Source organism: Pelobates fuscus, chromosome 10 (genome assembly GCF_036172605.1).
Source record: "Pelobates fuscus isolate aPelFus1 chromosome 10, aPelFus1.pri, whole genome shotgun sequence".
Lineage (NCBI taxonomy): Eukaryota > Metazoa > Chordata > Amphibia > Anura > Pelobatidae > Pelobates > Pelobates fuscus.
In genome coordinates, this window is record NC_086326.1 from 62,104,360 (window position 1) to 62,120,313 (window position 15,954).

At 35.9% G+C, this 15,954-nt stretch overlaps 1 protein-coding gene across 1 annotated transcript in view; it reads left to right on the forward strand.

Moving 5' to 3' along the window:
* The window catches only part of PCDH15 (protocadherin related 15), a 1,410,242-nt gene that overhangs the window by 694,525 nt on the left and 699,763 nt on the right, over window positions 1-15,954 (forward strand). Inside the window, exon 10 of the mRNA XM_063435339.1 lies at window positions 2,591-2,703. Coding sequence (XP_063291409.1) covers window positions 2,591-2,703 — 113 coding nt within the window. The remainder of the gene's footprint in view (window positions 1-2,590; window positions 2,704-15,954) is intronic.

The window sequence follows — 15,954 nt, forward strand, 5'->3', positions numbered from 1 at the left end:
TGTGCACTGGAACAGTGTTGCAGAGCACACGCTGAAGTAGGCCTGAGACACCCGCTTGAAGACAAGTAACTGCTATTCAATCTATAACAGTGAAAAACAAATTTTGGTTGTAAAAGCACGCTATAGAGACACAAGATATGAGTGGCAACTGTCAAAGCACACTGGCACAGGTCTGCAGAGCACACGCTGAAGTAGGCCTGACACCCAGACGCTTGCAGACAACTAACTGCTCTTCTATTACAGTGAAAAAAATTATTTATTTTAAATCTAAAGCTTGAGCTATTGTAAAAACAGATATGAGTGGTGGCACTGGGCAAGAGGGCACAGTATCCACTGTGAAACTCACACAGAAGCTGGCAGGCAGGCAACTGCTCTTCTATTACAGTGGAAACAAAGTTTTGGTTTTAAAAGCACGCTATAGAGACACCAGATATGAGTGGCAACTGTCAAAGCACGTTGGCAGGGTTGTGCAGGGCACACGCTGAAGGAAGGCCTGACAGAGCCGCTTGAAGGACACTGACTGGCTGCTATTAGCTGACACCGGAAACCTTTTTTCTTTGTAAAAGCACGCTAAAGAGACAGCAGATATGATTGGCAACTGTCAAAGCACGCTGGCAGGGTTGTGCAGGGCACACGCTGAAGTAGGCCTGACACCCAGATGCTTGCAGACAACTAACTGCTCTTCTATTACAGTGAAAAAAAATTATTTATTTTAAATGTAAAGCTTAACCGATTGTTAAAACAGATATGAGTGGTGGCACTGGGCAAGTGGGCACAGTATATGCTGTGAGCCTGACACACAGGCTGGCAGGCAGGCACCTGCAATTACATTACACAGGAAAAAAAAAAAAAAAGCAGCCTGATGTTCTAGCCCTAAAAAGGGCTTTTTGGGGTGCTGTCCTTACAGCAGAGATCAGATGAGTCCTTCAGGATTGTAGTGGACACTGAATACCCTAGCCTAGCTATCAATTTCCCTATGTAATCAGCAGCAGCTAAACTTTCCCTCCTCTCACTAAGCATGCATCTTCCAAATGAATCGAAAATGGATGCTGGGAGGGAGGTTGGAGGGTGTGGAAGGGAGGGAGTGCTGCTGATTGGCTGTAATGTGTCTGCTGACCGAGAGGCACAGGGTCAAAGTTTGCCCAATGATGACGAATAGGGGGCGGATCGAACTGCGCATGTGTCCGCCCGCCGCGGCGAACGCGAACAAGCTAATTTCGCCGGGAACTGTCCGCCGGCGGACAGTTCGGTACATCACTAATGGCAACCATTAAACTCTGTTATTCTTTATGGGATTGGCTAACATAGCCATTAAACCGTAGTGACAGGTTTGGAAACCAGACAGAAACCAATTGCTGCCTCTAACACTTGAAATTTAAAGCAAACCTCTTTTCTGGTACAGAAAGTTAGACACCGCTAACTATCCATTAATGTTATGTACATGTTTGCTATATGGCACTAGATGGAAGCCATAAAGCACGTAACAAAGTTCATTAAACTATATAAAAAATAAATATAATTTAAGAGAAGGCCAGATGATATAAAACCATAAAGTTTCCTTTATATCTGTAAAGTAGATATAGCATTAAAATGAGCAATTTGTGTCACCTTAAAAGTTATACAGATGTGTATCTGGCATTGCAAAAAAAAAATCATAGTATAATACATAGTATACATTATCACAACAACCTGCTTATCCGAGAGTTAAGTAAACATGATTTTTTTTTCCCAGCAAGATTAGGTTGCTATTGCAAAAATGTACACAGTTTGTGTTTCGGTGCTTCACCAGTGAGTGGCTAATTTGTGAAGGGTTGCTGTCTTTATGATCAGACATTCTTGGCATTCAGCCAGTGAAAGAAAAAAAATGGTGGAAACCAGACAGTGAATAGCAGCCACTACTAACTGCAGGCTGTTGTTGATAGCTCCTGCTTACATCAGCTGACAAGCTTAGAAACCGTTGGTTCATTCTACCCTTTACCACTGATTAAATACCGCAGTAATACTGTGGTTAAGATGTAAAAAACAAATCTATTCAAAATAGTAGAAATAAAAATATTCTTTATTTTATGTTTTTTAAATATTTCATGCATCTAGTTTAATAACTAAACTCCAACGTAAATGCTAAACAAAGGGTGAGACTAGATTTTTATTTTGCCATTTCTTGCAATAATTGGAAAGTAAAATTCAGACTTTTTTTTGTATCATTGGAATTTTTAGTGACACTGCTTTAAATATTTTATATCTGGTCCCTAGAAATGGTATTTGCCGTTCAACCATATAAGTTGCAAATTGTAAAAATCTCTGCGTAATATAAAGTAAATGGTTTATTAAGTTATTAAAAGCAGAAAAAGTATTGAACTGTCACTACCATATAAAATAAAGGCAGTCCCTGATCATATTAACTTGTGCAACATCTGTGCTGCCTTGCATTTTTTTTTTATTATCAATGTGTTAAAATGATGCATGTATTATCTCTTTCAGGACTGAATAGTAGCAACATAACATATAAGGTTTAGAGCTATAAATAAAAAAAAGTATATATTTTTTGGTTCCATCAATTAGATGTTCAAAACACATTGTCTTTTTCCAGGTACTCCTGAGGATTTTGCTGAATATTTTTTTATAAACAGAACTACAGCAGTTCTCACACTTTTGAAGCCAGTAAACCGAGATTTGCACCAGAAATTTGATCTGGTCGTTAAGGTAATATTTCATCATTTCTTATTGCATGTTAATTCTGTGTCTATTGTCATTGTGAGGAAATTAAATGAACTTCTTATGCACAATGAATTTATTTCTTGATATTTGTTCCCTTTTCTCTTTGTTAATACAATACATTCTAGATAAGCAAAACCAAAAAAAAAAACAAAGAATAATTCCTGTCATAGTTGATCACCTTATTTATGCTAAAATATATACATTTATAAATGTGATTCTTTTGTATTTGTCAGCTATTATAGCTTACCTGCATATAGAGTATTATTGTATATGCTTAAGTAAAGGAGTATGTAAATATCTAGAACTAGATCCTACAAGGACTAGTAAGATATGTTTATATTTTTCTCAAACCACGTATCGTATAGCTATCTTTTTGACAGCTATTTTGACAGCTATTGACAGCTAAATTCTTCCACCTTAAGACCTTTGAAAATCGAAGGTTTTCAATATCAACACCATCATGCACAGCACCAAAAGCGTCCAGTACTTCTTACAGATAAGCAGTGGAAAAGGCAGTGGGTTCAATGATTTTTTTATGAGAAGTGTTTGATTGGTGGAGCACAGCAATAGTCAGGCATGTGCCCTATGTCATCAAAAGTAACTATTACTGGGGGATGGGCCTGACCGCAGAGCTGAGAGGACGCTAACCTCAGCAGCTCCTGTAATCTGGGGCAGAAAAAGAGAAAAACAGCTACATAAGAGACAAAACAAAGGCACACAAAGACCACCAGGTGAATGGTGACACCGAGGTGCACACGAAGATACCACTAAATCGACCCTTTAATCAATACAACCCGACACCATGGCAAGACCTACCACCATTGCAGGCATGGGAGAGACGCACGCTCTCCTGCAGCCAAGAACAGCCAGGAACTGAATCCTGAGCCCACGTCGCCCCCCTCCCCTCTCTGGACTGGCGGGGGTTATCCCGGCTCACCCCCACATGATCCCCCTGACAAGCTGTGCTCCCACGACACAAACACGAAGTACAGAGGATGCTACAAAATGGTGGATAGCCCACACTCCACAGCCAGATGCAGTGCCTGGACGGAAATGGAGGTCCAACTCGACAGCATCTTCTGCTCCTTCTGGGAGAAGCTGGAGGCTCTCATGTGTCCTCCATAGTTACATATAGTTACATAGTTACATAGCTGAAAAGAGACTTGCGTCCATCAAGTTCAGCCTTCCTCATATTTGTTTTTTTGCTGTTGATCCAAAAGATCCAAAAGAAGGCAAAAAAAACTGTCTGAAGCACAATTTTGCAACAAGCTAGGAAAAAAAATCATTCTTGACCCCAGAATGGCAGTCAGATTTATCCTTGGATCAAGCAGTTATTGCCCTACATTGAAAGATTATATCCTTGAATATCCTTGAATATTCTGTTTTTGCAAGTATGCATCTAGTAACTGTTTGAACATCTGTATGGACTCTGATAAAACCACTTCTTCAGGCAGAGAATTCCACATCCTTATTGTTCTTACAGTAAAAAAAAACCTTTCCTTTGCCTTAGACAAAATCTTCTTTCTTCCAGTCTAAATGCATGACCTCATGTCCAATGTAAAGTCCTGTTTGTGAATAGATTTCCACACAATGGTTTGTATTGGCCCCGAATATATTTGTATAATGTTATCATATCCCCTCTCAGGCGAGGTTTTTCTAAACTAAATAGGTTTAAATTTGTTAACCTTTCTTCACAGCTGATATGTTCCATTCCTTTTATTAATTTTGTAGCACGCCTCTGCACTTTTTCTAGTGCCATAATATCCTTCTTTAGAACAGGTGCCCAAAATTGCACAGCATATTCAATATGTGGTCTTACCAGTGATTTATAAAGAGGCAAAATGATATTCTCGTCCCGAGAATGAATGCCCTTTTTCATGCATGACAATACCTTACTGGCCTTGGCCACTGCTGATTGACATTGCACATTGTTGCATAGTTTGTTGTCTATAACAATTCCCAAGTCCTTTTCGTGTGTTGTTATCCCTAATTCGCTTCCATTAAGGGTATACGTTGCTTGCGTATTCTTTACGCCGAAGTGCATAACTTTGCATTTTTCAACATTAAATTTCATCTGCCATTTGAGTGCCCAGTCCCTCAGTCTATCTAAATCCCTCTGTAGCAAAGTAATATCTTGCTCAAATTGTAATATTTTACAGAGTTTTGTGTCATCTGCAAACACTGAAACATGACTTTCAATGCTGTCTTCAAGATCATTTATAAACATGTTATATAGAAGGGGTCCCAGAACAGACCCCTGAGGGACACCACTTGCCACCTCTGTCCAGCTTGAAAATGTACCATTAATGACAACTCTTTGTACTGTTTTGAAGCCAATGTTCTACCCAAGAACAAGCATTTTCATCTAGACCGATTTATTTTTTGTTTGAACAGTAATCTATTGTGTTGAACTGTATCAAATGCCTTGGCAAAATCCAAATAGATCACATCCACTGCAACACCCTTATCTATACTTCTACTTACTTCTTCATAGAACGCAATCAAGTTAGTTTGACATGACCTGTGCTTCATAAAACCGTGCTGATTTTTGCTGATAACCATGTTCTTCTCAAGGAATTCTTGAATATTATCCCTTAATAACCTTTCAAATATTTTCCCAGCCACAGAAGTTAGGCTCATAGGTCTATAATTTCCAGGCAAGGATTTGTAACCCTTTTTGAATATACAAACCACATCTGCCTTCCTCCAATCCTCCGGAACACTTCCTGAAAGAAAAGAATCTTGAAAGATTAAAAACAGAGGTTCACTTAGTTCTACACTTAGTTCCTTAAGTACTCAATGGATGGATACCGTCAGGCCCTGGAGCTTTGTTTATATTAACTTTCTTTAGTTGCTGCAGCACCTTGTCTTGAGTCGGAGACCCTGCACGATGGCACACCACAAAGCCCAACACAGGAGTCTAAAGGGAGGGATGCAGCATACCCTCCAGATCCCATTCCCATGAAAGACAGTCACCAGAAAAGGGCCACCCTGAGACCAGAAGCCTGGAGCCACATGGTGAGCAGCGTAAGCCCGAAAAAGGCTTTCAAGGCCAATGGGTCCGCTTCATTAGAGCAAGCAGAGACCCAGCACAGGTCCAGGAGGGGCACAGCCTACCAGGACCGACAGAGAAGACAGTGGTGCATGTGGCCCAAAATGGTGGCAGCAGAAGGTCGACTTCACCAGAATAGCAGCAGCCCACGACCAAGTCATCAGAGGGACTAACAAAGAGGACAATACACTACTTACCAAGCATGCCCTCTCACTGCACTTCCAGGTACTCGAGAATGAAGGCATTGGGTTACCACATAGACCCCGCAGGGCATCAGCTGACTCTAAACCACACATAGACAGCCACACAGACAATGGGGCCACAGTGTTCTATACAGAAGCTCACAATACACAGTGTTTAGGGTACACCAGACATCTCTGCAAAACCACAGCAGTATCAAAGCTTACCTCACACACCTACACCCACTAGGCCTCAGCTGCAACATGCAAGACGAGTATGCGTAACACCCAGGGATCCTTGGGGGGCACTGCTACTATGCCTACACACTAACACAAGATAACACACATCATTGAGTTTAAACCAATATCAGTTGTGTAACCTATGTATATCCACGCTAATGATATTGACTAGCTGACACCTAGACATATGTTGTTATATTGTATTATAAAAATGTGCAAGCCAATCCACTACCCCAATTGCCAAACATGACGCTATGCCTGAGGATTACTGTTAGGGTACCTCACGCCTGTATGTAACAATCTTGTGCACAACAAAAATCCCCCCAAAAAAGGAACTATTACTGATGACTTTACTGGCAGTTGTGCTGCTGCTTCTTATAAAACTTGACAAAAGGCAGAGCTGAAGTCAAGCTTTGCTTAATCTTCAACGGTTCTTAAACAGCACTCATCATAATACTCAACGTTTCCTGACTTGCCAGCCAATATACAAATGCATTGCAATCGGTTCTTGTCTAAACTCTTGATGTGCATGAAATTCGTATTTTATGCATGCCTAATTAAAGCCATCAAGGCACATAAATATCAGGGAACTCATGATGATGGCATTCTGAAAAAAGATCCAAAACAGAGAAGTAGGAATGATAAAAGGTATTTAGCGGAAAAGAGAGGAAAGAATCTGTTTGAGAGGGAAAAGCATTGCGACAAAAAAGTGACAGACCTGCGTGAAGATATCATCTTCTTGTTATTTGCGACCTTTGATTCTCTGTCATGCATTAAAGTTTAGCCCTTAAACGTAACAAGAACAAATATATAATCCTAATTGCTTTAGTTTAACTTAAATTGTATAATTCTATTAAACATGTTTATACACTCTGCCTTGAGACTATCTTTAAAAATAAACCTTGAAGCTTGATATTCCATCATAGAAGAACAGACATTATTTCAGATGGATTTAAATGTTTTCTGATCTCAGATTCTCATGAAGTATTATTATATTATGGTTTGCAGAATATATTTTGAGAATTATTCTGCAAGTTAGTTCAGTGGAAGCCCCAAGGTTGATTTTTTTACATACATCAACATGACCTTCTTAATTATAGATCATCTATGACCAACTGTCTGCTATAATAGGTGCATGTTGACTACAGCATAGACAGGAGTAGTGTGCTTACATGTTTCATTCTTTTCGCTACAAATGTACAGCACCCCTTATAGTTCATAGTTCATTGAATTTAAATTGTATTAAACCTGACAGACAGGATTGTCTTGAACTTGCCAAGGGTATACATTTGAATATCTTGAAGGGACAGGGTTGAGCAAAAAGGACAGTCTTAAGCACACAGAGGTAATACATGTGAACACTTTGACAGGAATGTATGGTTTTGTACTGCCAAGGTAATACTCTTGAATGCTAGATATTGACAGAGTAGTGTACTTGAATATGTTCAGCAGAACTAGTTTAGGCAGAGAAGGACAGTGGAGGTGAACCTTGATCAAGAAATGGCCGAAGTCAAAGAAACAATAAAGTCTCCACTCCAAACTGCAAGGACACTATCCTAAGGGTCCACTGATATCATATAAAGTGATCTTGAAATGAATTTTAACAGCAAATTATAATTCTTCCTAATGGTATAATAACAAAACTGGAGTCTTAATACTCCCCCACTACTGTAAAACAATGTGGAGTACCAATAATTAAGTACTGGTCAACACAATCCTATAATTGTATAAATGGATCCCTGCATGGTTTCAAAAATCCTTCTTTCTCACTCTAGTTGAAACAGCAGAAACACTAACTGGTGGAAATGACCTTTAATGTGCAGACGTGATGTAGGGAATTACTTCCATCTAAGTTGCTAGCTGGAGTCTATATGACGTCAATGACGTAGTAATAGAAAGGGACAGAAAAAAGTGTTCAAAAAAAGAAATGATTTATGTTACCTGGGGCACACGGATTTACCTCATGCTGAATCACAATGAATAGATGGAGTCACATGTGGTGTAGCATGCCTGAATCACACAGGATCCTACTTGCAAAGGGGTTGCAAAATGTTTCAGCATTGCTTTAATGACCTCTTTGTTGTCACTAAATTTGTGATTACCACGTGTTTGCATGCTTTTTTATTTGCCTTTTACTATTGTCTTTTTTTTATAAAATAACACCTTCTGGTCATATAGCATCTTAACAATGATCTACTGTAGAAATAAGCTAAACTACAGGGCTTACCTCCCAATATTCAATTTTATGAACATAAGTAGGTATTAAGCATACATATAATAAGCATTTACAGATCTAGATGGCAAACCTATACCTGGGATTTTAATTTAGTTTGTTTTCAAATAAAGTCTATTTGAAACCGTGCATCTATTTGTTTGTTTGTTTTTTGGTTTGTTTTTTCCACCTGAGCAGGAAGATTTGCATATAATAAGGATAAGTGGAATGGGTCCAGATTATCCACCAATCTGACAAATGATGTATTATTGAAAATTTAGCCATCAATTACTGAGAGCATTTGTTTGTGGTTCCTGGCCAATTGTGTGGAAGTCAGTTGTGTAGTTTTCAGTGGTGTGAAGATTCTTTGTGTTTTAACAACTACCAGAAAAGACCTTGGAACGTGGAAGTGACAAAAAAAGAAGATAACAATTAAAACTACATGTATTTTAGTGAGAGACTCATGAACGTCTGTAAGTGAGATGTGTTCATTAGGTGTTGGTTGGTATGTATTTGCTTAGTCCAATGTTGTGTCAAAGATAGTCAGAACTAGGAAATTATAAAAAAAAAAAGTTCATTGTCACAAAACAATACTCAATCGCAAAATGGCTTCCTGTCATATGGTTAAAATGCAATATAGTAATATAAGATGGCAGATTAAGAGTAAACTGTACTTCTATTTCCAATACTTCAAAACCAAACAGTATATTTGAAGAAGTAAATCTTTATGGTTGTTTTTAATTTTTTTTTTACAACCCATGAATTGTACCTCTCTGCAGTAAAGGACAACTAAAATACAGTATCTTGAATACTTCTGGATTAAAAGCAGTCTAGTGTAAAGAATAGACTCATCCCTTAACTGCTAAGAATTACTTGGCTCGTTAAACCATTACATTTCTATAGAGATAGATAAATGTAGTGTGACATCTTCATTCTTAGACGCATTGCATATTCCTTCATTTCCTTAAAGAAAAGCCAACAATACTGTTCTTACTGAACATGACAATATGCAGCATGAATTAAAATAGAATATCTTTAGACGTGTATTTTATCTGCCTTAATAACACTTCACAATATTAATGAAAGTTTTTACAGGCAATATTAGAAGAATATTACTGTATTTTGTGTGCAGTCAGGGGTATAATAAGCCAAGGTATCAATCTAGAAGAATAATGGCATGCCACCTGCTTGAATAATGGCTTTCTAGTATAGTATTGTTTAGGGATACATTCAGGAAGCATTAGCAGATAGTCACTCTACTAATAAAAGACAGATACTGCATATGCAAGCCCCTAAAGTCTTTAATAATTGTCTTGCATATTTTTTTTGTTAATGTCCTTAACCAGAACTTTATAAAAAAAATATATATATATATATATAAAAGTAGAAGTGTTTTGATAATGCGCCATTTGATAATGCGCCATTTGTGCCAAGCAAAAATTCTAATTAATAAAAAAGTGTTAGAGCTTATTGCTGTGCCATCTCTTCACTCCCTCTCTCCCTCCCCCCCCACCGAAAGAAAAACTAAATCTTGTCTAATAATTGAATTTGTTTGAGATATTGTAATTGGAGATAAAACATTTTTGACTTGATCTTTGATGCAACCTGATGCATGCTAGAATTATACTTCTTTGGAAAGATATTTAAAAAGGGCATATCAAAATATAGTTCCATCTTACAATGGATGGACTCCCTAATGGGCTCAAATGTCCAATTAAATAGTTTTTTTTCCTGCCACTCTTGATGAGGATAGCAATAAAAATAAGGCATGCAATAAAGCACTCTATTATTAACGGGAATTTTAGATGTGTTTTCTTTCTGGAAAAATTAGATAAATAGATAAAAACACTAACATTTTCACCAGATTTGCTTCTATTTAAACTCTTATCCATCTCTTGGCCATTGCATTTGTAATCCAATATGCTTTCTAAGTACAAAAACATACATACACAAAAACTGCTTTTCTATTAGAAGATTGCATTCATGAACCACAATTTAAAGCATGAGCAAACTAACATTAGCAATTCATGAAAAGGTTTAGAATCACAAATAGGTTTAGTAACTATTGATTGTCGTCTGCAGTGTCACTAGGAAGCTGGGATAAAATACATGAAGCAGTAATCAACTGAACGATATGTGGAGGAACTGTAGTTCACAAATACTGCACAGAGATCATCATTTGTTTTAGCTAAACTTCTGGATAAGATACTGATTCAACTCATTAGAACAGTGGTTCCCAACCCAGTCCTCAAATACACCCTACCAGTCCAGGATTTAGGGGTTTTGTGTGTAAGGGGTTTTTAGAAAAAAGAAAAAAAAACACTTTAGACACAACAGGGTAATCCCTAAATCCTGAACTGGTAGGGGGTACTTGAGGACTGGGTTGGGAACCACTGCTTTAGAATATTCATAGAATTGATTCAACCCTCATGTAATGTTATTTTAGACATTTCAGGCACTGCTGCATCAGTGTTCTCATTTGATTTAAAATATAAAAATATATAAATATAGAATTTTATGTTCACTTTATTTTTTAGTAGCCCATAGAGTTAGTGTATGATGAAGTACACAATTTTCATAGAAGGTCTTTAAGTAATAGCTGCATTCCCAATATAATGACCAGATTTGTGCATTTTACAAATGAAGATATATATTACAGATAAATAGATACATTTATAACGTATAGATGCATTAGATAAAGTTAGAGACTTATTGATATAGGCTATTTGTTGGTCTGTAGGCCTCAGGGCACATTTACAGATATATTTTGGACAAGTGAAGCTCCCCCGGGATGTCTGGGAATTTGTAAAGGATGCTGGGAGAGGATTTTTATATAAAGAGAAGTAAAAAAAACATCATATTTTAATACCATTCTACAATACTTTTTATTGTAATTTTGTGATAGTCTAATAATAAAATAGTTAGCTATGTGATATATCTGACCCAGTAACGTTTTTTTTTAATACAGACAGTCCCTGTTCCTCAGCTTACCTGCTTCTAGAATAAAGCCACTAATGGATTAATTAGTCCGTATGTGACATACATAAGCTCCACAGATATGTACAGGTTATTCAGAGGAAACAGATTTCCTGTTAAATGTAGCATTTGTAAATTGAAGGCACATCACCTTGGATAGTTCAGTCTGTCTCCTTTGCTTTTGTGTGTATGGTCAGCTGCGTTATGCCTGGTTCGCAGTGCATCTGTATACATAGTGTAATCTGTGAAGAGGGAGAACCTGAAATGTCCATCTGTGAAAATAATATTTTCCGATTTCCTAGCTTGATACCAACATTTTAATACGCATTTCTGCTTTATGATATCTGCTCAATTAATTATCCGCAAATCTAAACATACATGTACACTTAGCAACTCATCTTCTGTTTAGCCATACCATCTGCACAATAAGGCTTAGCATACTATTGTGGTCACGTTAACTAATCCACCTACTTGTGAAGTTACTACATTCAAATGACTAATCACATTTAACACACAAAATCAAGCCCCTAGCATTATAATCGTTATTTGTCTTAAATCAATACGTTATTGCCTTTGAGTGAATTTTGCTACATCTGTTAACATATTTGGCATGCTAAACTAAAATAGTGAGATACATTATGTTTATGTATTTCGACTTAACACTGGGGCTTAATAATGTTTTTTTTGCAACTTGAAAAAATACAGTACATCCAAGTAACAATTGAAGGTTTTCAATTAATAGGACTAGTCCAAAATAAAATAGGAAACATTGGATGGTATGTCAAAGGGTAGCAGCAACATAAGGCTACATTTCAAAAGATTATTAGATTTCCTGTGCATATATTTTTTTAATAGTACAATTTGATACAATCCTGCTCACATATATTAGCATTTCTACAATTTGCTGTTTAGGTTCATGAATAGATTTATTAATTATCAAGCCACAGAAATCTTTTTACATTGAAAGTTCATTGCCAGCTAATGTCAGATCTATTTTAGTAACACTTCAATGGGTGTATTAAGACTGCCGTTTGTGATAAGCATCGACCTTGGGATTGTTTTTTGTTAAATGTTGTACAAGTGAAAAATACCTACAATACCATATGCTGTTTAAAGGAATCCTTTCATGCAAACATGTAGCAATTAATTAGTTAATGATGCAGTTATTACAAGCTTTGTGTCTAATTACATTACAGCCAGCTGCTGTTTCCATGCAAGAATGATCTACTGTTAAGCATCTGTTGACCCTTAGTTTTTAATCATTTCACAAAATTGCTTTCTAGCTGGTTACCTGTGTGACACATTTCACATTTTTACCTACTCTATTATATAGTAGAAAAGCTACTGCCCTTTTTATAACATAATACAGAAGGCGTTATGGGTGAGGACACAACTAAATGTTTTAATACATTTTAACTATGATCCATTGCAATGTTGGAATGTACCAGATATCTGTCAATCATTAAGGTGGAGGTCAATTATACACTTTTCTATCACCAGAAAAAAATTACAAAATGTTAAGATGAGACAACGTATAGAACCTAAGATGCATTGTGTTTAGAATTTTTTTTAATGCATACAGCTATTGAATGTTTTAATACATTTGAACTTTAGTGTAGTAGATGATTCATTGGAATGTTGAAATGTTCTAGGTATCTGCCAATCATTATGGTGGAGGTCAATTCTACACTTTCCTGTCGCCTTAAAAAATGACAAATAGTTAAGATGATACAATACATAAAACCTAAGATGCATTGTGCTCAGATTTTTATTTTTTTTATAAGCATATAGCTATTGAGAAATATCCAATCATGTTCTTGCCTATTTTAAAGTCAATGATAAGTGACCTGCAGGTCAAACAAAAATAAAATAAAATTGTGTTCCTTTACCTAACCTCAACCTAAATGTATATTTATATATACTGGTATATTATCTAAGTCTGAATAGCCACATATTATCAGCGGTAATGAAATGTCACCTTGCAAAAAGTCAAAATAGAATTAAAAAGCACAGTTCAATTCTATTATGATACTTGTTTGACCTTGAGCCATAACCAATTTTATATATGCAACTAAATATACATTGCATTATTGTATTCTATCAGTTGATGTCTCACCGGGCAATTCTGTATGTTTTATTTTGAAGAATCTTTTCAATTAGAGAGTTGTAAATAAGAGAAATTAATAAATCAAATACCTACCATTAAAGATCACACTACAAATAAATGTGCCTTTCATGCACCAAGTTAATATGATGATCATGTAAGAAAGAAATATTTTGTAAGATATCACAGAATATATCTAATTGCACTGATAGTAGAATGGTAGGAGGATATGTTAGTAGATGTGTGACTATATACAAGTTTGGAACACATGAATAATTTAGCAGCACACAGCAAAGTGTAGTGGGCTGGTAATAAAAAGAGAAATTGAACATGTGAAGGAGGATGTAATGGTAAGATAGAGAGACAATTATTTATATTAAGTCAATAATGTACTCCCTAAGTGTTAATTTAAAGCTGCTATTATTTATGTTTTATGGCAGCAGTAGCATGAAATGCTTTTAAAGTCTACTGGTTTGAAGCAATTTATTATTTTTATTGCCAGAAAAAGTATATTATTTTTTGTTTGTTTCTTTATGGAGTAATTCAGCTATATATCTAAGTAACTGCAAAAGAATAGAAATGATCAGTAATCTTAAACAATGTTTACTTATCAGATAAACAAAAGCCCCTATTCATTAGCCCAAGTATGTCAAACTCAAAGGCTAACACGGGAGAATTAAACAGGGTTTAAGTTTATGTGGGCCACAAAAAAACTAAAACTTAAGTTTTCATAGAAACGTTGGTTTATTTTGAAAAGAAAGGTTTGAAAATTTGCAAATTTATTTTAAGGAGACATGCATTTGCATATAACCAATGTTTCAGTCCAACTACCTTGACATATTAAGACAAGTTTGATAATGGGACTAAAATGGTGAATGTATGCTGCTGCACAGCTGTAAAAAACAAATGATGTTATCTTGTTGATTTTGAAGTCCTATGAGTGTGTTCTTCAATTTGGTTGCAGCCACAGCACAAAGTGGCCCCAGGGCAGGCGGGCCACAAAGATATTCATTGTGGGCCGCACGTTTGACATGCTTGCATTAGCCTGACTGATAAAGCAAACTTGGCCTTGGATCACTAGTTATTGTAAATTAACATACAATATGTATAAAAAAAAACTACAACATGCTTTGTTTATTTATGCTAGCATTCTTATTTTCTAACACAGGCAAGCATTAAATATATATTTAATATATATGTTTTTTGTGTTGCACTCATAGATATGTGTATAGTATTGTGTTAATTTAATTGTATACATATATACATATACACATACTCATGTATGAGAAAGAGAGCATGTGTGGTTCTATCTTAGCACCAAAAATGAATGTATATTTTTTTAAGATCATCCTATTAATTTCCAGGGTGAATCGTCTGTTTAGAACTAAACACAATTACTCTGTTATCGGTAGTGTATGATTTTTTTTTTTTTTTTTTGCATTTGTTAAATGTTATACTCAATAAAGTACATCCTAAGAGTTTGAGTACCAACACCATGTATCATATGTAATGGATGGGTTTGCCAGATTGGACAGTAAGGGAAGCAGCAGTAACTGTATAGTTAAGTATTTTTTCCCATAACCCTTTGATTACATTACTCTTACTTTTTATGCTGTTTATTAACACTTATATCTCCCCCATATCATATTCTACACATGTCTTTATAGTGACCTTTTTATTCACAAACCCACTGTTGAAATATTGTATAGCTAATTAGTATGATAACACAGTCCATTGTTATTAGGGGCTTTCTCACCCATAATAAAACGTTTAGTATTTGGATCAGTAGGGTTTATACATTTTCTTATAGGAGCTTCCAGCACTATCGTACACTAAAACAGGGGCCTAATAAACCCCAGGCAAGTTGCCAAACCATTATTAAATGGTTTGACTACTTACTGTAGAGGTTTGCAACTATAGCAGGATATAGTGGTTATGGCTATTGGTGTGTTTCTTTAAGCATCTTACAGTGCCGTCCAAATATGTTTTATGACTTCTGATTCACTCTTATTAGATTTTTAATGGAAAATCTTAGTATATCAGTACATTTTCTTTATTTGGGTAGTATGAATTCTACTAGAAGAAGAATCATGATGGTCTTTTTGGTCAGTTTAAATTAAAAGTAAGCTATTCTGAATTTTCCAGATCTAGTACTTATTCAGTGTTCACCTGCCATTTTAAAATGCAGTTTAATAGTTAATCATTGAATGCATTTTTATACAGCAATGTAAATTTTATTGAACAGTTCCAAAGCATGAAATAGCGTACTTTTAAGGAAACCTGCTGTGTATTCTAAATTATTGTAAATTGACAGGCAGCACAGAATAGTTTCCAAAGGAATCTTCAAAGTGGTAAAAAAGTTGTGTTCCCATGTATTCTGGAAATGTTCCTTAAAGAAGATCAACGTTATAGTCCCTTTGCTTTATTTTTTAAAATAGAAAATACTCACAATTTCAATTAATATAAATGTAAG